Raw genomic sequence first — 21,866 nt, 5'->3', positions numbered from 1 at the left:
CACACACACACACACACACACACACACACAGATGTGTATTATTGATTGAGAGCGGTTTCTTTTATGGATAAGATTTAGCAGAGGACAGTAAAGAGAGCAGTCGGACTGTCTCGCGCGGCTCCGCAGCGGGTGGAGGACGCAGCAGGAAGATGCTGCACGACATCCGCCTCATAATGATGTTGTTGAAGTAAGCACTGTTCTAGGATCGCATAGGATGGATTTCATTGTCGCGTTTCTTCCCCATGGTTCCTCCTCCTCCTCCTCCTGCAGGGACAAACAGTGGGATATTTTTAGTCGGATCTCCCTCCCGCCTCCTCCCGTTCAGACTTTCTCCCCCAGGGACTTGAACTCACATCTTACCAAAGGTAGACGCCAAACTGACGTCAGAAGACCCGTAATTTGACGTGTGCGCCCCTCCGCCCCCCCATCTCGACCACACACACACACACACACACACACACACACACACACAGCACACAAACCAGCCCTCCCCATCACCAGTATTTCCTCTCCTTGGCGGACCAATAACGCGCAGTTTCACGTTCCCTCCACCTCAGCCAGCTGTTTCTTCAAGAACACGCAGAGAAAAGAGATTTCTGTCTGATCGCCACCCTCGCGGAATTTCACCTGCTTTCTTTGGAGCATCTACGCTGTTTGTACATTATCTTTGTTTTTCTCATCTGGTTGAATTTCCTGAGATGGAAGTGAGATGTCGTCCAGCGGTGATGTGTTGTGTTTTTGCCATCCTGTGCTCCGTGGTTCCCCGCTCGCTGGAGTTGTCTTACGGGGACAGGCAGTACCTGAACGAGTGGGCAGTGGAGATCCCAGGCGGACTTGCCGCCGCGAGGGCGATCGCCAAAGAGCTGGACTACCAGCTGGTCCGACAGGTAGGCACCAACGCCCCGGAGCGGCTCCCAGTTCACACTCGAACAAAAAAAAGCTTCAAATGACCCTAAAATGGACTGTGTGTGGCCAGTTTTTACTGGATGCTGTTCATTTGGCGTGACACGAAAGCAAGCTGACACCTGAATGATGCTGCCACAGCATCATATTAATGTCTAACTGAACCGCAGCCAAAGCGAAAGCATAAAAGCAAAATGATTCATGAAATGTTGATGAGGCCTGCAGCCTACAGTATCAGCCGTGTTGTAACAGAAGAGGAGGCAATAGTTCTATCAATTATTCTGCTGTGCTTGATAAGGCCATTAGACTGGAAACTCGTTGTCTTTATGATAGCCCAAAAGCACACATTGCATTTTCAGCACCCTGCTAAATTAAAGGAGGGGGATTTAATTATTCCATGACTCACTGTTTACACACTTCAGATAACTGGGTTTTCATTTCCCTGTTCTGTACTTCACTCTTTCCCAGCATTTCAGACTGTCTCATGATGTCTTCTCCAACACAAACACATTAAGGTACAGGCTGATTTAGGAGGACAGTTCATTAATTTGTATCTGTGTAGCTCTGAACAGCAGCAGTCAATGATTAACTGAGCTTTCAGGTGTCATGAACACTGAGACACACTGTGTTATTATCTCTCACACTCAGGTTTTCTATTACATCACAGTCATTTTGAAGACATTGTATTTTACATTTAAGAATCAGCCTCCAAAAGAACAAGAGAATAAAAGCTAGATGTTAAAAATGCTATATGTCTAAAGTTGAACTGCAGAATGGACACATTGTGGCTTTATTGGTGATATTTCACTGCTTAGCATTCGTCAGAGGCATTCATGTGGATATTACATGCTTTATCCAGAGATGCATGTGATGTAGGGATGAACGGTGAATTGAAATATTATCGAAAATGCAATATGGCGAAGTCGGAAAAGCACCAATTTTTTGATGGGGAAGGGGGAGGGATGGGGAGGGAACACATTACAATCTCAATATGTGTCAAAATAATTGCCCTCCTTTTTTTTGCATATCATTCAACTTTAATGTGATGCTTGCACAGAAAAGCACATGCATGTAGGCCCAGTGCTTCGTGCTTTGTTTGTTTTCAACTGGAATTGATGGATATAAAACCTGTAAATACTGTATGTCTGCTCGTGATCTGATTTCCAACCATATAGTTTACCATCCACTTAATAAAAAGCACCATACACTTTATCACAGTGAAAATAAAGGGCAGGAAATGAGATGTAACTTCATAATGCTGTTTTAAACCATTTACTGTCTGAATGAGCGAGCTGGGGCTTTTTTTTTTTTGCCCGATCCCATAACTGAATTCCTGCAGCTTTTTGTGAGAGATAATAATGTTTCTAGACCTGCACAACAGGCTTCAGCAACCAGATGGCTGGTATTATGTCATTTCCTGTAAAATGTTCAGCCTGTCTCACGTCTTCCTCTCTGCAGATTGGGGCCCTGGAAGACCACTTCTTGTTCAAACACCGCAATCACCCTAGCAGAATGAAACGAAGTGCCGAGCACATCACCAGGCGGCTGTCTGAGGACGATCGGGTGAGCGGACCGTAATAGTCATTAGCTTGTCCTCCTCTGTGTCATCTTGTCTCATTTTGAAAGACTGAAGAAACAAATGTCTCTGCTTCTTGACTGTGCACAGGTGTTGTGGGCAGAGCAGCAGTATGAGAAACGTCGCAACAAACGAGCGTCCCTCAGGGAGTGCAGGGACTGCCCAGTGGATAAGCTGTTCGATGATCCCATGTGGAACCAGCAGTGGTACCTGGTGAGTGTCCAGTAAGGCTTGAATATCACACACAAACACAGAAGAGAAAGTTAAGCTTGTCCGCCACAACACTGGTTGAGGATGTACATGAGAAATTCAACAAGTGGCTAAACTGTGATCTATTTCTTGCTGGTTTAAAGATGTCTGTGCACGTTTTAGAAAATATTTGAACTGCGTACAGAGCTCTGTGAACCACAGATTTAGGTTGATATCCAGTCTACTGGTCATATGTTGTGTACTCTGTATCTGGTTGATCCTTCTGTTTGCATGCAGCTGGTCTGCTCTCCCCTGAGACTCTGAAATTCCTGCAAATGCTGGACAGCTCCACATTGTTCACTGCTCTGTCCTCACAGGGGCCTCATGCCACTAACAGGCCGTTACTGTGTGTGTGTGTGTGTGTGTGTGTGTGTGCAGAATGTGTTTGTTTGCAATGCATGTACATTTGTACACGCACGGGGCTTGTCAGTACATTTGTATGCAAGCATGCATGTGTGCAGAAAATAGGAAACAGCCTCTACTTTTCTGCTGCTATCCAAAAAAGAGGGAGGAAACCTGAAAACAATGAAACAATAGCATGCTATCAAGCAGTTCTAGCCAAAAGAGCCATTTGCCTAATTGGTAACACAGTCTGTGTGGAGATGAGAGGGGTGGAGAGACTATAATCCAGCAGGATGGAGTGGAGTAGAGCACCATGCATTAAATCCCAATTTACCCTGAATGGGATGTTTTAGCCCACTGAGGCCAAGTAGCAGCAGAGAACAGTAGATTGTCACAGCTGTGCATCCCCTTCCAGATCCATTACTGACACATTCACTTTATCCTGACCACGGGCTGACCCTCACGTCACCACTTTGAATGACATCTTCACTGATTTTGATCCATAAGCTCAGAATGAGCTTGCAGACTGGCCCACTGACTGCAGCGCATGCATACTACAGTACATACACAGGCTTGAATGCATTTTGGGGGAAAACGGGTGACTATGTTTTTTACCATACATGATCAAACTGTGGAATACATTAAAACTAACAATTATTATTGCCATCCATTGATCTGCACATTATTATATCGATGAATTGACCATCTGAACGGTGGACTAATAATACAGTATACCAGGAATTAACAAAAATCAGTTATCTAATTTACAATGACATAACACGGGGAAAAAAGTTTAAAAATGAGCTTTAATTAATTCATTATCAGAAAGTTGCAGATCAATTGATTAGTGGAGCTCTAAGCACAACAGTCAGCTGTATTTCTGACCAAGTGTGCATTTATTTCCACCAATACGTCAGGTAATAAATATACTGAGCTAATCCAGCAAATTAAAAAAAAAAAAAAAAAAAGATAAAGGAAATATCAAGAAAAACAGTTTGAAGATGATTTGTGGTGCCTGAGAAAGAGATCAAAACCTTTTCACCACAATGTGTGAAGCTGCGGGGAGCAGGATCTGATCTCTGTTATTTCATATCAATAATGGATTCATCAGGGCAGCCTGATCGATTCAACAATGGATCACATTCACAGAGGCGAAGGCCCTGAATCATCTTAAGCTCTCTCACCCTCAAAGGCTTTGTCCCCGGTTTGACAGAAAATGAGGACGCGTATGTAAATGTGTGTTGCATCAGTGTTTGTGTGTGCGTTCGGGAGAGAGAGCAGAGGGAGACTGAGCTCCCACTCTCTGCACCTGCACTAACCGAGCATGAGTCACGCGCTTGTGGAGAATAAGAAAACAAATTTAGATGAATCATTTTTGCCGATGAGGGATGATGACACTAATGGAATTGGCCTTAAAGTGCCGCTTAGTGTATTTCCACATCAGCCCAGGTCTGTGTCACTCCCCGGCCGCGTTAGTTCACGTCTAAAGCAGTGTGATTCATCCTCATCTGCAAAGGATAAAGCTGCATGTAGAAACAGGCAAAACACTGGAGAGAAAAAAGGCTTCGGGTGTCACCTTCTTACACACAGCCACTGTGCTGATAATGATGTTATTTTTGGAGTATTTGCAAATGAGGACACACGTATGATAATGAGAGAAAGAGGGAGAGGTTAGAAGACAGCGACACTGATATTAGAGGGAGGGTGGAGCTGTGTGATGGGGGCAGAGAGGGAGAGAGCTGGCCCGAGAACAGGATGAGTGTCTTTATCTATCACAAGTGGGTGACTGCTTGATCAGTTAATCAGCGAGTGACTCATACTTGTAGCTTGAAATTCCTCCTGCATGAGCGCGCGTGTGTGAGCGTGTGTGTGTGTGTATTCATGGCTATCCAAGTGTCAGTCTGTGTTTATCGAGTGATCTCTTTGTGTGTGTGTCCACTCACTTGTTTTCTGTGCGATCGGTGCAGAAAGGCTTGCATGAGCTGCTGTGTGTGTGTGTTTGCTGTGCACCATTCAAATCTATGCATGATGGCAGGTGACTGAGAGCCCCCTCAGTGCTACCACCATCAACAAGTGAGCTGGCTGCAAGTAAAAAATCCTCTCCAGCAAATTGCTATCGGAAAAGTAGAAAATCTGTCATGTATTTATGTTGAGATTTGTGTTCTGTTCACTGTCGGCTGGAACGGTCCAAAGAGAAACCACTGGTGGAGACAGGATGCCAGTGAGAGGATGGGGTGAAAACAGGGAATGAAAGAGGCAGCCAAGGAGAGGAGAGGGGGGAAAAAAGGCAATACATCAGTGGGATGAGTCACGTCTTGGGGTGGCGTTCTGCAGTGTCTGTGCATAATGCGCAAAGAGCGAAAGAGCAGAGTTCTTTTTTCGTCTTAGCTGCCTCCCAGCTCTGAATCGCACTCTCCCCCAGGCGGGCAGGCAGGCACCGGCCCTGCTCGCTCTCCACCACCACCCCACTGATTTTCCATTTAAAACAAGCTCTGCGCGCCCCCCTCGCTCTCTACATGTGATATTATACAGCCTCAGAGACGGATTTCTAAATAATCCAACAAGGGGATCAACTGAGTCGCGCAGGAAGAAACTGCGGATTGAAGCACAGCACATCTCTCTGCACTGCAAGGCATCTTGTGGGTTAAATTAATTAGTAGAGTTGCTGTATTGGATAACACAAAAGCTCATATTATTATGACCCTCTGGCAGCAGTCTGCCTACAAGAGGCCATGAGAGTGGACTCAAGCCCTGACAAAAGAAAAGCCAGTAATGAATTTCTGTAAAGGTCAGTGCAGTAAGCTGTGAGACTTTACTATGGCTGACCTTTTTAACATATATGATAATACTTAAAGAGCCTGTTTAGATGAAGCACTCAGAGATCATTTGCGCATAGTTGAGCTTGAATAACAGATGTGTCGATTCGCATTCTTGTCTTCCAGCAAGACACACGGACGTCTTCCTCGCTGCCGAAGCTGGACCTGCATGTGATCCCCGTGTGGCAGAAAGGCATCACAGGAAAAGGAGTGGTCATCACCGTGCTGGATGACGGGCTGGAGTGGAACCACACAGACATCTACTCCAACTACGTAAGACACCGTTTCCATGGAGACAGCCTCCGTCGTCTGGGCCTGCCGTTGCATAGCAACGCTGCTGGTTACACCTTGCAAGGCGATTCATAAAGACAGTAATAACTCTTCTGTATGATAATGTCTGCCTCCCAAGAGCTTGTTGGGTTTTTAATTCCTAGATGCAAATTGGGCGGTTTGCTGTGAATGACTCAGGAGGGATGCAGAATTTGAAAGTATTTCTGATTCCTCCAAGAGCGTCTTCAACAGTGTGAAGGGGGATGCAGATAATTACAGGCTGATGAAAGCAAGCATGGCTGAATGGGGGCTCAACAAGGTTTCATTTTGGCATAGTTTGTCTTGTTGAGAAGGACTCTAAAAGCCTTAGAAAGCCCCATCTGTGGTTTGGTTTCAAACAGTGCTGTTCCACTCAGAAAGCCAGCCGCCACTGCCTCGCCAGAGCAAAAGAATGAAAGAGGAGGAAAGCGGTTGTGGGAGGAAGAGAAGGAAATAATGTATGACAACAGGGCTGATGGATACAACTCCCACCGTAATTAAGCTAACGCTGATTAATCAAAGAGGCTCAATCAACCGAGACACTCATCCTTAACAATCAAAGCATATGAGCGGTGTGGATTTGCATAACTTAACAGCAGCAATTCTGAAATGACAGTCACAGCCATCTGATATAAATCAAATATTAAAGCTGTTACTGTGAAACAGAAACTGAAAGGATGCTTTGGAATAACTAATTAAGTCTCATTTCCTCTTTAACCAGAACACGATTTGTACTTTTGATTATATTTTCTTGCTCAGGGGAATGATGGGGGAGAGAAACACCACCATGCCACACAAAGGGTAGCATTTAAACTGCAGCTTGTCAAACTATGACATGACCCTCAGGCAAACAATGGCTTTTTCAAGCAATCTTAATGTTTCACAAGATAGCTGTTGACAAGCACGCCTTCATCCTCAGAGTCATTCAATATGTGTTGTTTGACCATCACTCTCTTCTCCTGCCACCTGTCATATGTGTCTCCATGACAGCAGATTGGCGCTGGCCAATCTGCTTGAAGCCTTAGTAACTGATGCATACTGACGTCACCTCAGCTTTTGCAAAGACATGCCTGATCGTGTTCTGTCTGTTGTGTTTGAAAGGATGCAGCAGCCAGCTACGATTTCAATGACAACGACCCGGACCCTTTCCCCAGATACGACTCCACTAATGAAAACAAGTGAGTTACATTCTGACATTAGCTGATCTTCCTTTTTTGTCACACCGTTTCATGGCTTGGGCTTGGTTATTACAGGATTCATCCCAATGTAATGTACAATAAATACGCTTAAAGTGGGCGCAAACATGGTAAGAACGGAGTCAGCCAAAGGATTGGACAATAGTTCTGTCAGTCGATTCAGTTTACTGCCTCCCCTCCTCCTCCTCTCCAAGTGGTCCTCATAAACCAGGCATGTCCGAACTATTCCACAGAGGGCCGTGTGGCTGCAGGTTTTTCCTCCAACCAATCAAGAGGATGCAGTCTGACCAATCAGCTGTCTGAAGACTGAGATCAGCTGATGACATAAGTCAAGTCTGTGTGCTGCTGCTTGGTTGGAGGGAAAACCTTCAGCCACTCAACCCTTTGTGGAATCGTTTGGACATGCCTGTCATAAACTAATAACTCACTCTCTGCTAACTGTCACACACACACACACACACACACACACACACACACACACACACACACACACACAAGATGTTATGTAATCAAACAATATACCAGGTAAAAAGTTCAAATGAAGCATTATGGAAACAGTAGCAGTAGAATTCCTGTCTAAGGCAGCGCATGTTGCACAGGATTATGCAAATGTATGTTTTTGCAGTATGCAGTATTTTGTACAAAATAAAAGCCAACAGTACAGCTCTGATGTGATGACCGTCTGGACCTTATACAGAATTAGTGTCAAAAGCACAAGTGAATGTTGAAGTGGATGTAAAATATGTTATTTGTTGATAGGCATGGGACCAGGTGTGCAGGGGAGATCGCTATGCAGGCAGACAACAATAAATGTGGTGTTGGAGTGGCATACAACTCCAAGGTTGGAGGTAAGAGCTTTTGTTCATCTATTTCAAATGTTAGTTACACCTGTGTCTGTGACGGAGTAAAAACTAGTAAAATAGAGGCATGAAATCTGAAAGCCTTTGTTTACATACTAATGATACACTTCATATGTTATACAGCACACACATTAAAAAATGCTACACTTTAAACAGAGTAGGGCACAAAGAGCATTCTTCCATTCTAAGCTCTGCCTTTAGATAAATGGCTGCACATCTTTTATTTATTTTATTTATAGCCAGCAGGGAAGAAAGATTTCCTGATGGAGACCTGATTTCTATTTTTTTATTTATTTATTTTTTTAAACCAGATGGTTGCATAATGTCACTCTCCAAAATTACTGAGCTCCTAAACAATGTTTTACAATATTAAGGCTGCAACATCTGAAGGGCCAGGGTGGCCAGCTGGTGTCCCAGAAATTCCTGCATCTTAAATACGAACGTCACAAACCTTGCTGCCCTAAAACAAATCATTAGATTCATAACCTTTAAATAAAGGGCTTAAGTACGTTTTATTCTGACTTTTTTTTTCTTTATTCATTATAATGAGTTAGTGCAGTGTAATATTTGGTTTCTATGCTATTTTCTCCCTCAGCTGTGACCATAAATTGATGATACGTCCGGTACCTGATGCATAACCAGAAGGCTAACTGGGCATTATGCTATAACTTTCCTGTCTCTCTCTGCTCAGGCATTCGTATGCTGGATGGGATTGTGACTGATGCAATCGAGGCCAGCTCTATTGGGTTCAATCCAAACCATGTAGACATCTACAGTGCCAGCTGGGGCCCCAATGATGATGGCAAGACAGTGGAGGGCCCTGGCCGCCTGGCTCAGAAGGCGTTTGAATACGGCATCCAGAAGGTATAAGATAAGACAGATAAGGCAGTTTGTACTCACCTTCAGCCGGTGAAGGAACAGAATCAATAAGGACAATGCATTCAGCTGCCAGGAATAAAGCATCTTCTGACAAAATGCCATCAGTATGTTAGCAAAGATTTAGAATGGGCTGTGTCTATTTTAACCCATTCTCTATCTTTGTCTGTTTGAATACCATAAAATTATTTCCCTTATATTTTTCATTTCTGCATCAGTATTAAGGCAGTAGTAGTACATCAGTTTATGACACACCATATCTAGCATTTCTTGCTATTTTCACCTCTCTCCGTCTTGTCCTCTGCAGGGCCGTGGTGGGAAAGGCTCTATCTTTGTTTGGGCATCAGGTAATGGTGGCCGGCAGGGCGATAACTGTGACTGTGACGGGTACACAGACAGCATCTACACTATCTCAATCAGCAGTGCCTCCCAGCAGGGTCTGTCCCCGTGGTACGCTGAGAAGTGCTCCTCCACTCTGGCTACAGCATACAGCAGTGGAGACTACACCGACCAGAGGATTGTAAGTGACTACACCCGTTGTGTTACATTGTGTTTCGTCGAGGTGGGTTTCTTTTTCACGTTACGTTTTGCCTGCTTGCAGACAAGTGCTGATCTGCACAACGAGTGCACTCAGACTCACACTGGAACATCGGCCTCTGCCCCCCTGGCTGCTGGAATATTTGCCCTGGCACTCGAACAGAAGTATGCAATACTGCGACACCTGTTACTCACAATCCTAATGTGATATTCTTAATGCAATTCACAAATTTAATGTCATGTGGCACTTCTGTATTAGTACTCACCGGTCTGCCTCCCTGTCCTTCTTTCCTCCCTCAGTCCAGATCTCACCTGGAGAGACCTGCAGCACATTGTGGTCTGGACCTCAGAGTTTGATCCTTTGGCCAATAACCCGGGCTGGAAGAGGAATGGAGCAGGGCTGATGGTCAACAGCCGCTTCGGCTTTGGCCTCCTCAACGCTAAAGCCCTGGTGGACCTCGCTGACCCGGCTACCTGGAAGCATGTGCCTGAAAAGAAGCAATGTATCATCAGGGATGATTCTTTCCAGCCCAGGTATGTGAATGTCTTACAGCTGCTCTTCAGTTTTTGGATTTTTTTGTTGAGGGTGTTATCTCTGTAGTCCATAGACCCAGCAATACAGTGTGTGCAAATTTTAAAGCCATTAACAGCTGAGTACATGTAATTCTGAGGTTAAACATGTACTCAAAACACGTGCCGCTGAAAGCTAATTGTTAAACAATGGGATAAGAGATCTTAAGCCAGAAATGCCAAGCATGGACAGAAACTCAAAGAGTCCCCCGCCTCCCTCTGTTTTCTCACCAGATGTTTTGTTTGCAGTCCTTAATGGCTTAATGACCCACGAAACTCAAGGGCTAAAGCTTCGCTGCTGCTCTTTGTTCTTGAAACAACTTTGTGATCACACATTGTTCCTCCAGTTGACAGCAGCCGCTGTCACACCAGCTGAGTTATGCGTTCCATTAAGTGTCCATTCTGAAATTTGCTTTGAATTATGAGACTTGATAGCACCAATACCTAGTTTCCCCATTACCTTGCTACATCCCTGTCTAATCCCGAGGATTTGGCTCTACATTTCTGTCAGTGCTTAGTGGTCGACAAGCCCCTTCAGCTTTATGCCAGCTTGAACACGGAAATCCTTTCATTCATGTCTGGGAGAGATGGGGATTAACTGTTTTTACGAATGAATGACCAAAGGCATCCAAATCTGTCTATGCATCTTACATTTGTCTGGGATGTGTCAAATATTTCTCACATTTGGGATTGTCGCTGAACTGAACTCAGTGATATACAATGATTGCAGTAGTCGCAGCCATAATATGTTTGTTTTTTCACCATGGTGCTGTTTCCTGGACCTACGATAATGAGAACATGTCAGGGAACTACAGAGAGAGATGTTTGTGTGTCTCATTTGCTGCTATTTTAATGCATCCCACAGGGAGCTGAAAGCAGCAGGGGAGATCACTATAGAGATTCCAACCAAAGCCTGTGCAGGGCAGGAGAACGCAGTCCACTCTTTGGAGCATGTGCAAGTGGAGGCCAGCATTGAATACACCAGGAGAGGGGACCTGCACATAACACTCACCTCCCCATCCGGTCAGAGATGTGCACATACACACACAAACACACACGTTTGAGTGAAATAACGCAAGTCTCAACTGATTTGTCCCTTTGGTTTCTCCCTCAGGTACCAGCACAGTGCTGCTGGCTGAGCGAGAGAGAGACACGTCCTCTAATGGATTCAGAAACTGGGACTTCATGTCCGTCCATACATGGGGAGAAGATCCTGCTGGTACATGGACCTTAAAGATCACAGATACAGTGAGTTGCACACATATTTCCTTTCTCAGCTTGAATTAGATTTTTTTTTGTTGTTGTTTTTTGACATTTCTACTTGTCTTAACAGCAAGAATACCACACCCAAAAAGTAGTTAACACTTAATGTAGGTAGATATACAAACGTATGTGGTGCAGGCATCTTGCAAGCAGATTTTGTGTAATTGCTGAGCCTCCGTCGGTTCTTTGTGATATCTAACAAACCTTATTTCTCCTCACAGTCGGGCCGTATGGAGAATGAAGGTCGGATTTTGAACTGGAAGCTGATTCTTCATGGAACATCAGAGAAACCGGAGCACATGAAGAAACCTAGAGTGTACATTCCCTACAACGCTGTGCAGAATGACCGCCGGGGTGTGGAACATATGGATGACATGATGGAGGTGAGTGCAATGCCGCAGAATTTAAAATGACAGCTTAATGACATGTATGGGTCTCACTTAAAATTATGATATTACAACACGACAAAGAGCCTATTGTCATGCTAGCAGCTCTATGAAGCTGCAGACAGAGCAGTGCTTAGCTAAATGTTAATGTCCAACATGCTAACATGCTCTCATTGACAATTTTAAGCATATATAATGGTGGTCATCTACACCTTTCCGGTTTAGCATTTTAGTCTGCTGACATATGCTGATTAGCACGAAGCACAACTAAGGCTGATGGAAATGTCATTAGTTTTGCAGGCATTTGGTTATAAACCAATATACTGGACACACTTATCTGAACATGAGTATATGTATAAAATGTACACATGCACACACAAAAAAAATATGGTTGTTGAGATATTTCAGTGTGGAACACAGTTGTGGACCAGCAGACGTAAAAGTTCTAAATCAACATTTAATAGATCATAAGATTGTGGCGTTTTTGCAACTTCAGCCCAGAGGATTGTGATGTCTATTGTACCTTCAGCTGTATCTGCCCAGCTGGCTCACTGGATCTCCAGTCTGCATATGAGCTCTGCAGCATAGTAGCCTTTAGTGTTGATAGGCTATTACTCGTGACATAATAGCCTATCAACAGAGCATAGCGCTGCGGGCGGGACACTGACGGAGACTCCAGACTGGTGACTACAGACTGAGAAGCGATTGAATCAGAGCTCTAAATAAAAACATTCAAGTATGTTTACATGCATTTATGTTGACAAAACTGATGAGTTACATTCGGTAAAGAACTTTGATTCAATAATAAAAAATGTATTTAATCCAATTAATCAGTGTATTCAAAATGAAGATTTTGTTTGAGGTTTTTTATTCATTGATTTATTTAAAGGTGATGATGTTATGAGATTGATTGCATCACCACAATGTTAGCACAGCGCTGACAGCCACTGCTTAATTTTCCATTGTTGCATGAGAACTGCATTGATCTTTTAACACATATGATAAAGCTCTAAAGCCACATGATGTATCACCTCTCTTTAAACCCAAATACACAGAATGGGACACAGTTATCTTGCATATCTTTAGACCCACACTGTAACATGCCTTCCCTCTGTCTGTCTGCTGACACAGGAGCCCACACAGGCCTTCCCACCTCCAAAGCCTGAGACTGCTCGAGCCTCCCTTCCTTCCAACCCAGAGAAGGAGGCCGAAAAGCCCTCAAATCCACCCTACTCCCCATCCGTGGCCCTGCTGCGCCTCCTTCAAACGGCCTTCAACAGGCAGACCCCTGTCTTGCAGCAGCCCCAGTCCGTAGCCAGGGCGTCCTCTGCCTGGAGGAAGCACCAGTCCAGCCAGAGCCTCCCTTTCCCTGCAACAAGACTCCCACCTCAGACGTTGTACCAGGCTCTGGACATGATCAACAAGTATCAGGGCCCCGAGAACAGTGTCTACAGTGACTACACTGATGGCTTCTACAGCACCAAGCCATACAGGCACCGAGATGACCGACTGCTGCAGGCGCTCTTTGACATGATAGATGATTAAAGCAAGTGAGGAGAGGAGAGGAGAAGGGATGGAAGAGGAGAAGAAATTAGAGGAGAGAAGAAGAAATATGTAAGTTGAAGGGGAAGCATGGCTGTGTGTTGGTTGGGGAGCAGAGGAACAAGGTAAAGAGAAGAGACAAAGCAGAGGGATGGATTGGGCATTAGAGGAGTGGAGGAGAAGAGATGAAATACAGGAAAGAAAACTCTTCCACTCTGTTTTTTCCCCCAAACATGCTGCAAATCTGATATTCTTACCTCCATCTGCCAATCACTGTTCATTAATTATTTCTTCCATTCAGTCATGCAAACTTTACACGGGATTTGAAACACGGATTGTATAGAGCCTCTCTGTTACAAACTGTATCTCCATGTAGTGAAAGCTTTGAAATCTTAAGAAAGGAGGGGAAGGCCTTGTCTCTCTTCTCTTCACTGCCTGCTCAAGCATGCCACCTTTAGAATATAAGTTTTGTATTAGTATCTATATATTATACAAAGACAATGATTGTAATATGGTTTTAAAAACACCTGACAGTCTTCACTTTCAAAAATCCTGTTTCTATTTGTATTTTGCCATTTTTCATAATATCCTACGTAGCTTTTCAATATGTTTCATTATTAAGGGACACAACCTCACTCTATTCACTTTAGAGGACAAATTGATCGTTAAAAATGTGACATAAAGTCTTTAAATTAGAGTCAGCATAAATTCCAAATAAAAAAATAAAAAAAATCTAATTGATCAGTAATTTGAAATGTTTGAACTTTGTTGACAAAGATTCATTCTCAGGGTGTCAATAAAGCTCAAAAGAGTAGCAGAACCACATTTTGGACTCTTGTAAGTATTAAGAGAAATGTATAAAGATTATATACTATAAAGTATGCAGATGAGACAATACAGTTGTACCAATACACTATTAAAAAAGAGAAAACATAACCAACCTCTACTCTGGAATAATGAATGACAGATGGAGCAATGGGGAGTAGCGACACATTCAAAGAGAAAAAAATAATCTTCTTGTGCAATTTGTTTAATTTTCTATAAGTACAATGCTGCATTAAATGAAATATTTTTCTAAGGATCCTCATAGTTTATGGAAATAATATATACAGTATCAAACCCTTGAACAGTTTATTTTTTTGTGGCGTAGTTCACTCAATAACTGCAAAGTCAGTGTAGTCATCATAACTACAAATGAACACTGCCAAAACCTTTGCTGTCAAAAAGCTTCTGTGTATTTTAGCGCAAATGGCTAACATGTTGTGTGTTCATCATCTGCAATATGTCAACTACAAACAGTTCCTTGAATCCTGGATAGATTATTGCATTGATATTACTTCTCAAGTATTATTTATTTGGTATTAATGGACCTATCACACTTCAGAAGCTGACCAGAAACTCTGTAGAATAGGGGCTCTGCAGGGCAAAATTCATGCACAGTTCATCTTGAACGCCTTAATATATGCTGTAATAAATGTGCATACTCATCTCCACGTGGTGTAGATCAATTTACAGATGCTAGTGTAAGTGTTTATGACATGAATAGTTATGAATCCTATATGCAGAGTCTCTATCCTCCAGCTTGGAACTGCCTGCCCCGCTTCTCTGCCAACAAGGTGACAGGAGAAAGAAGATGCTTGGGACAACGCTTCACATGCACCCTGTAATTTAACCATTCTTTAGCGTAGCCCGTGCTGTTTTCTTCATGTTTTTGTTTGTGACTGATGCTTCAGTCCAACGTTGTTTACACAAACCAATATTATGTTGCAATTTCTGTATGGATGTACAAAAAATAATAATAATGATATTTATCGTAATAAACTGCAAAGTGACCTGTTGAGTCTGTTTGAGTCTCTGGCAGCATCCATTCAGTCTGGGAGTTGACATTAGCTGTGGCTGCAGTTACAGTCTGTGGTAGATAAATGAGACCATAAGGCTTGCTGATGAATCAAATTCATTTGATTTGAGTTCTTGGACAATCTGTAAAAATGTCTACATTGTGAAAATCAAGTTATCATAAAGCAGTGGGTGGAGATGAATTCTGTCCATCCTGAAGCTTAAACTGAGATTCTGAATTGAATTTGTACATTCATGGTCATCTCTCACTGGTAATCGCTGCATTTTTAGTTTTGTGCAAACATCACGTCCAACTCAGTACTTTGGTTTACGACCAAATACCTGAAGAGCTGATCTGTACACGCTAACATGCTAACATACTAAACTAAGATGACAAACATAGTAAACATACTTGTCAAACATCAGTATGCTAACATTTATTATTGTGAGCATGTTAGCATTTAGCTCAAAGAGCCTCACAGAGCATTGTAGTAAGTACTTGTAAGTATTTATATAGTCTTCCAAATGGTCAGTCAGAAAATAAATCATCATGAATCATCGACAAGCTTGGAAAAAAAATGAAATACTTCCACATTCCTGGGCCTTAATGAGACAATGAAGTTCAAAAATGAAACTTAACACTCACAATCGCACTTAAGAAATGTCATCAGAAAGAGTTCAGCAACGAGACAACAGGGATCAGGGATCTTGTTGAGCACTTTGTATTCATAAAAGGTATATCTTTGTCACATTGTCTTTAGGTTTTGATAATAATGTTATATAGAATCATAGGTTGATAATAGAGATCATAGACATCTTATGATTGCTGTTGACATGCAGTCAAATGTATTTCCTATTGAGTGCCGCCACCTTGTGGACAGAAAGATTACAACATGCTGTTGACATGACCTTATGCCTGATTTACAACACAGTCCGTTTATTTCCTCCTAACTCTCCTCTACACAGTTTCATGAAGCAGTTGAGATGTGTAAACTGGCATTTTCTGTCAGGAGAATGACTGTGAAGAAAATACAAGTGTTTATTGAGGTTCTGCCAAGAGTTTTTGAGCGACTACCCACAGTCTCATGTTTATTGTCATACTTCCAACATGAGATGGAGGAACAAATGTTAAAACCCACTTTTCTTTTCAATACAGATATTATTTTACCACTTAATATTTTTTTCCTTGCCTCTTATCCTCCATTGCTCAGCTCCTCCCATTTGCCCAGATTCCCCACACATCTGGTTGCTTTGGTTTTTCTCCAAACTGAATGCTGCAAAAGCCTGAGGGGGAAAGTGAGGGGGGCGAGAAAGAAGATATGTGAAGAAAAGGGAGTGGAAAATATCAGAAAAGCAAGACGAAGAGACAGAAAGACGGGAAAGGGTAAGAAAATAATCAGTGGTGGAAAACAGTGAGTTAAACAGCACATTTCCAGGAAGAGACAGAGTGAGCAGACGAGAAACAGAGTGCGAGAGGCAGATTTTTTTTTTTTTTCTGGTAAAAATAGTGGCCTCAGACAAAGGTTTGTGTGTTTATCCACCAGCAGGTCACAGTATGGCGCTGTTCCCGTTCTGCAAGATGCCCACAGGTCAGTACAACCTCAGCCACTGCTCCACCTCTCCTGCTCGTGTCATATCTGGTTGTTTACCCCTCACTTGTCATTGATTTGGTAGTCCGTTGCACATGCTTGGTTAAAGCTCAGCTGCTTTAAAGGCAAGGAGATTTGGGTTGAGCCAGACAGGCTGACTTGCAAGCACCAAAGCTTTGTAAAGCTTTTCACAGAGGTTTTCTATGAGCAACCTGATCCTGATGAATGTGTCCAGGAAGGCAAAATAAGCCTTTAATTAATTCAAGAACTTATGTGCATTTGTCCCAAACATCTTAACTGGTGAACATGTGCAGATCAGGGGAATGTACACATGGAGAATATGAAGATAAACATCTAGATTCACTCACATGTGCTTCTACTTAGCTTCCTTTTCATGCAATCATGTGTAACTTTTGGTTCAAAACAAATCTCTTCTCAGGGGTCTCTAATACTCATCAGCCCCGTCTTCCTCCTATATTTTCTCTGCTTGGCATCACATACACAGTTGCAGAGGACGTGGTTTTACTATGTTGTATATCCCAGTTATGACTGCTTGTTCACTTGATATATTATCTCTTGTTTGTTATCATGTCTCTTTGCTAAACTTCCTCAAAATCAGAACAGGATTTATGCACTGTGCATTATCTTATTGTGTGTCAATAATTAACCAGAAACCTTTCAGATCTTAAAGGTAAATGTATGTCTTGTGTTAACTTTGTACAGACTACAGCATCAGACACATTATTTGGTCTATATAAATATCAATATTATGGTTATATATTATGCGTATTGAGCTTATATACATTACATGAGCTAGAGTGTGGGGCATATAAGTATTGCATATGCTTTAGAGATTATTTTTTCTGTTGCTACACTTGCAAAAGCTGAGCTTCCCTCTGAGTTTGGTCTTTTACCTGTCAGGGACCCAAAAAAACATTTGTCAGTGTGGTTGCTGGAAAAGTAAAGCAATTTGTACTGGTTTCATTTAATTAATTGTGTGTACATCTGTGTGTCTTTAAACAGGACCGATCAGAGTGACCAGAATACAACTTGTCCTGTACTGTTTTCTCCTGTCTCTTATCATTTGTAAGTGTACAGAAGAATTTGTTCTGCTCTGCAGTACTACTACTCTCGTGCCGGGACATTAAATGCACAGAGAAAAAATTTGCTTGTGCCAGAGCAAACCTTGTGGATTTTGTCTTGATTGTGACAGATTGTTAGAAACATGCAATGTCTCCTCTAAATATTCCAGACACAGAAAAGGAAAGTTCAAAGTAATTTAAATTAGATCAGTTGCGAACAATGGGATTGAACTGGTGACTTTTCTCCAACTCTACAAAAGTATGTGCATGTACCTCACAGCAAGTGTCACTGCCATTTAGAATAAAACAAAAACCATGTTTGTTTTGCCCCCTCAGACTTCCTTCATGGACGTCAAGGCACTGTTGGTGTGGAGTCACCTCATCCTATCTTTCATGCCTTGGGACTGGACAGGGGAAGAGTAATGACAGACATGACAATTGTCAAAGCAGCAGCAGCACCACAAACTCCTCTGGAAACACCATGGGGAGCTCCTTTAGTGTGGGGTGACTCCCGTAATTCAGCTTGGCGTAGGGCTAAATTCGCACAAAGGGAAATCCGCACAGGTCTGCTGACCCTCGTGGTGGGAACATATGCAAAATACATCCGACGTTTCCTCTCTTCAGCTGAAACCCACTTTCTCCCCGGTCAGATGGTCACCTATTACATTCTCACAGATAATCTCCGTTCTCTCGATCCCCCTATCGAGTTGGGGCCGGATCGACAGCTGAAGGTGGTTCCTGTTGCTGAGCTGCCTGGGTGGGACAGGTTAGCCCTTCGCCGCATGGCCCTGCTTGCTGATGCCATCAAAAGCCCAATCAGCAGCGAGGTGGAATACATCTTCTGTGCTGACATCGATCAGGAGTTTGTGGCCCCTGTGGGAGAGGAGATCCTAGGACACTTGGTGGCCACATTGCATCCAGAGCTCTATGGGATGCCACGAAACGCATTTCCGTACGAAGTCGAAGAAGTCTCATCAGCTTGTGTGCAAGAGGATGAAGGAGACTACTACTATACCTCTGAGTTATATGGAGGTTTGGTTTCTGAGATGTACAGACTGGCTCGAGCCTGTTCCCTGCTCATCCTGCAGGATCAGGCTAGCGGGGTAATGGCCAGGGGCCTGGAGGAGAGCTACCTGAACCGCTACTTGATCAACCACAGGCCGACCTGTGTGCTGTCACCAGAGTACAGCTGGTGGGACTCGGCTCTGGCCGCGGATGTGCCTGTACAGAGGCTAGTCTCCTTGGGAAGGCAATGTGAAGCCGAAGATAAGCAGAAGAGAGACAAGCACAAATGTTGAATCAGAGCAGAAGGAGGGTCCTGCTGGCCGAACCCACAAGTCTGGATGTAGATCTCATCCCCACATGAAGAACTGCTGTTTTCAGAGTTACATTTCCTTTTAAAGAAGGTCTCTGCTAAAATAAAAGGACGTAGTCTTATGACAAGACTGGAGATGAAGGGAAAAGATGAAGAGAAAGCACATATTCCACTCATCTTTATTCATTTCAGAATTCAGAATTTCCATTTGATTTTCTGTTCTTTAGGCCAGTACATGTAACCTGCAATCCCACAGAAGCACACTGCACAATCTGCTCTCAATTAAAGACCCATATGTGTGAACAGAGTCTCTGCATGCCTGCTATCTCTTCCACAGCAGACAAAAAAGAAATTGACCTGTCTCTTTAAACAACTCACTGTCCTCTCCATTAATGTCAACCTGAGAGATACTGTTCCAGCGGCTTTGTGGTCAGCAGCGATAAGAGTCAACAGTGTAAGTGCACACTTTCCCCACAGTGGCCAATCATTAACTGGAAGAGCTGCTGTTTCAAGGTCTTTAAATACCAGGTGGGGGAAAAATGGATACAACAGGATGCTGTAACATGCGTATACCGCTACCGTGTTCATGCTTTAGAAAAAGCTAAAAATAGTTTGGGTGAAACTGCTACAGGATTTCCATAAAAACTGTTTTTTTTCCCCATCAGCAAATTAGAGTAAAAGGTAAACTCAGATGACCTGATGTTGGTGGTTGTTATGTTGTCTAAGAGTCTGCCTCTCTCTGTCTCCCAAAAACAAACACACTCCCACATTCACACGTTCTTCTCTTGCGTGCGTGCTGTGTTTTAATGGGAGGGTTAAACAGCAGCAGATGGCTTTTTCTCACTGCCAGCAGACTCTGTCCACACGGCCAGATCGCCACGTAGAGTGTAGTTGGAGGTAAACTTCAGATAATCCTTTGAAACTTTTCTTCTTCCACAAAAAATACATTTCCAGTGCTTGCCACACAGGTGTGTTTATGTGTGTTCATTATCAGTTCTCACGTGCCAACTCAAATTATCAATTCAAATTTGAAATAAGCTGCCTAATATATTGTAGCTTTCTGTCTCACAACACCCTGCTTCCACATGACAACACGCACAATATGATCAGCAGATGCTCCTGAACATTTGCTGTGTTTTGAGTGCCTAGTATAAAGGCTTTTTACGCAGGCTACCTGATCCATGCTGAGTGGCCCTTTTCATGCTATACTGCAAAGCAGTTTAAAGAATAATTGGTTTAATTCCTGTCATGAGGTTCACTGGTGGTCAAGGAGCCTATTGGCAGCAGCATAGCCTATAAGGCAGCATAGAACTCGTGAACTTAAAACTCTATACACATGTGAGCCTGCTTCTGTGATAATCAATGATTAAATCTGTCGAAAGATCACAGATATAAATCTGCCTTGTGTAAATATAAGGCAAATAAGGGCCCTATAGGCCCATGTAGACAGGGATAACATGGAATGGTCATAAGGCAAAGGGTTAGGATTCATCATTTCCTCTCTCGAGTTTCACTGTGTGGACACATTCAGATAAGCTTCTGCTAAAACACGCTGTTTAAAAGCTGTTTAGCAGCCTGTTCTAGCTCCTTGGCCTCTTTGACCCTGTTAAGAGGCAGTTTTCAACAAGCTATCCCTACAATGACAGTGGTTTACACACGGCTATGCTAACCTGGGTATATTAGCCAAAAATACATTTATAAAGCCCACCTGGTAAAAAAAATGATTTTTTTCTTTACTTGCTATTACAGCACCCTCCATGTCTGTATGTCCATCAGTTAGCTACCTGTTGACTGTCTCTGTGGCCCAAAGACAGAGTTGAACTTTTCCTTTTTCCTCTTTTTAGTTTTTGTGTTTTGTGTCAATTTGGTGTATTGAGTGATGTGATTTTTCTAAATACAAACATATTGACTTCCATTGGCCATTAGCTGCCAATGTTAGCCAATCTACAAACGCATTCAGATGGTGATTATTTACAGTAATTGATGGGTGACCACTTTAGGAAAGCAGTTTTATCCAACTGATGTGTAACTGGTTATGTTTGAGTGATACTAATGAAACATTTGGCCAATGGGCTGCTCTGATAGCCTGCCAGCCTGTGAGAAAATCACCATAAAAACCATATAAGTCACATTCAACCAAAAGGCGATTCAAAGTCTTGAGCTTGTCTGTCCTGCATGTGCTTGTTCTGAAGGAAGAAGCCGGAGCATCTGGATAAAATCCAACCCAGGATGTTGCTGTGAGGCAACGGTGCTAGCTAATGAGCCACTGTACCACTGCCATGCCTGCTTATTAGAGTCAATTGCAGGTCACCCACAGTTAAGTTAAACTGCTGGAGACTTTTTGATGATGGGGCAATTACTCAGTCGCAAGTAGGTGTTGATAATTTAATTCCTGTTTACTTTAGTTATGTTTCACTATACAAAACAATTAAGCTATGTAACAACATTGTAAGTATCTTACAAATTAAAGTGAACCTTGATATTGAACAAATTCTGTTGTCTATGCAAATATTCAGTGTGGGTTTCGTATGTGCTAAATCTAACCCACATTAAAATGCAGAGACACTTTGATTAGCTTAATTAATACCCCAACAGAGATAAGGTAAGTTACACCATGTG

General features: G+C 42.8%; 2 protein-coding genes across 2 annotated transcripts; both read left to right on the top strand.

Annotated features, from left to right (window-relative positions):
* The first annotated feature begins 502 nt into the window (after positions 1-502).
* Positions 503-15,257, top strand: pcsk1 (proprotein convertase subtilisin/kexin type 1). Its single transcript, XM_070958644.1, has 14 exons — positions 503-887; positions 2,362-2,466; positions 2,570-2,692; positions 6,013-6,159; positions 7,297-7,373; positions 8,151-8,239; positions 8,943-9,115; positions 9,435-9,647; positions 9,729-9,829; positions 9,965-10,198; positions 11,100-11,257; positions 11,349-11,482; positions 11,719-11,880; positions 13,015-15,257. Exons 1-14 carry the CDS (start codon positions 699-701, stop codon positions 13,426-13,428), a joined length of 2,319 nt encoding a protein of 772 aa, XP_070814745.1. The 5' UTR covers positions 503-698; the 3' UTR covers positions 13,429-15,257.
* Positions 15,258-16,574: 1,317 nt separating this feature from the next.
* Positions 16,575-19,230, top strand: LOC139329503 (globoside alpha-1,3-N-acetylgalactosaminyltransferase 1-like). The gene is made up of 4 exons (XM_070959863.1): positions 16,575-16,645; positions 16,806-16,850; positions 17,874-17,936; positions 18,269-19,230. Exons 2-4 carry the CDS (start codon positions 16,817-16,819, stop codon positions 19,228-19,230), a joined length of 1,059 nt encoding a protein of 352 aa, XP_070815964.1. The 5' UTR covers positions 16,575-16,645; positions 16,806-16,816.
* The last annotated feature ends 2,636 nt before the right edge of the window (positions 19,231-21,866 follow it).

The sequence above is a fragment of the Chaetodon trifascialis genome, chromosome 3, assembly GCF_039877785.1.
Source record: "Chaetodon trifascialis isolate fChaTrf1 chromosome 3, fChaTrf1.hap1, whole genome shotgun sequence".
Classification (NCBI taxonomy): Eukaryota; Metazoa; Chordata; class Actinopteri; order Chaetodontiformes; family Chaetodontidae; genus Chaetodon; species Chaetodon trifascialis.
This window is presented reverse-complemented; position numbering and strand designations above follow the sequence as displayed.

What these genes read in the sequence shown, in the direction of transcription:
- pcsk1 (XM_070958644.1), top strand. Translation starts at nt 699, where the DNA reads ATGGAAGTGAGATGTCGTCCAGCGGTGATGTGTTGTGTTTTTGCCATC. An exon ending in GACTCCACTAATGAAAACAA is followed by an intron (nt 7,374 to 8,150) that starts GTGAGTTACATT and finishes ATTTGTTGATAG; the next exon opens with GCATGGGACCAGGTGTGCAG. An exon ending in ATATGGATGACATGATGGAG is followed by an intron (nt 11,881 to 13,014) that starts GTGAGTGCAATG and finishes CTGCTGACACAG; the next exon opens with GAGCCCACACAGGCCTTCCC.
- LOC139329503 (XM_070959863.1), top strand. Translation starts at nt 16,817, where the DNA reads ATGGCGCTGTTCCCGTTCTGCAAGATGCCCACAG. An exon ending in GTTCTGCAAGATGCCCACAG is followed by an intron (nt 16,851 to 17,873) that starts GTCAGTACAACC and finishes GTCTTTAAACAG; the next exon opens with GACCGATCAGAGTGACCAGA. An exon ending in TCTCCTGTCTCTTATCATTT is followed by an intron (nt 17,937 to 18,268) that starts GTAAGTGTACAG and finishes TTGCCCCCTCAG; the next exon opens with ACTTCCTTCATGGACGTCAA.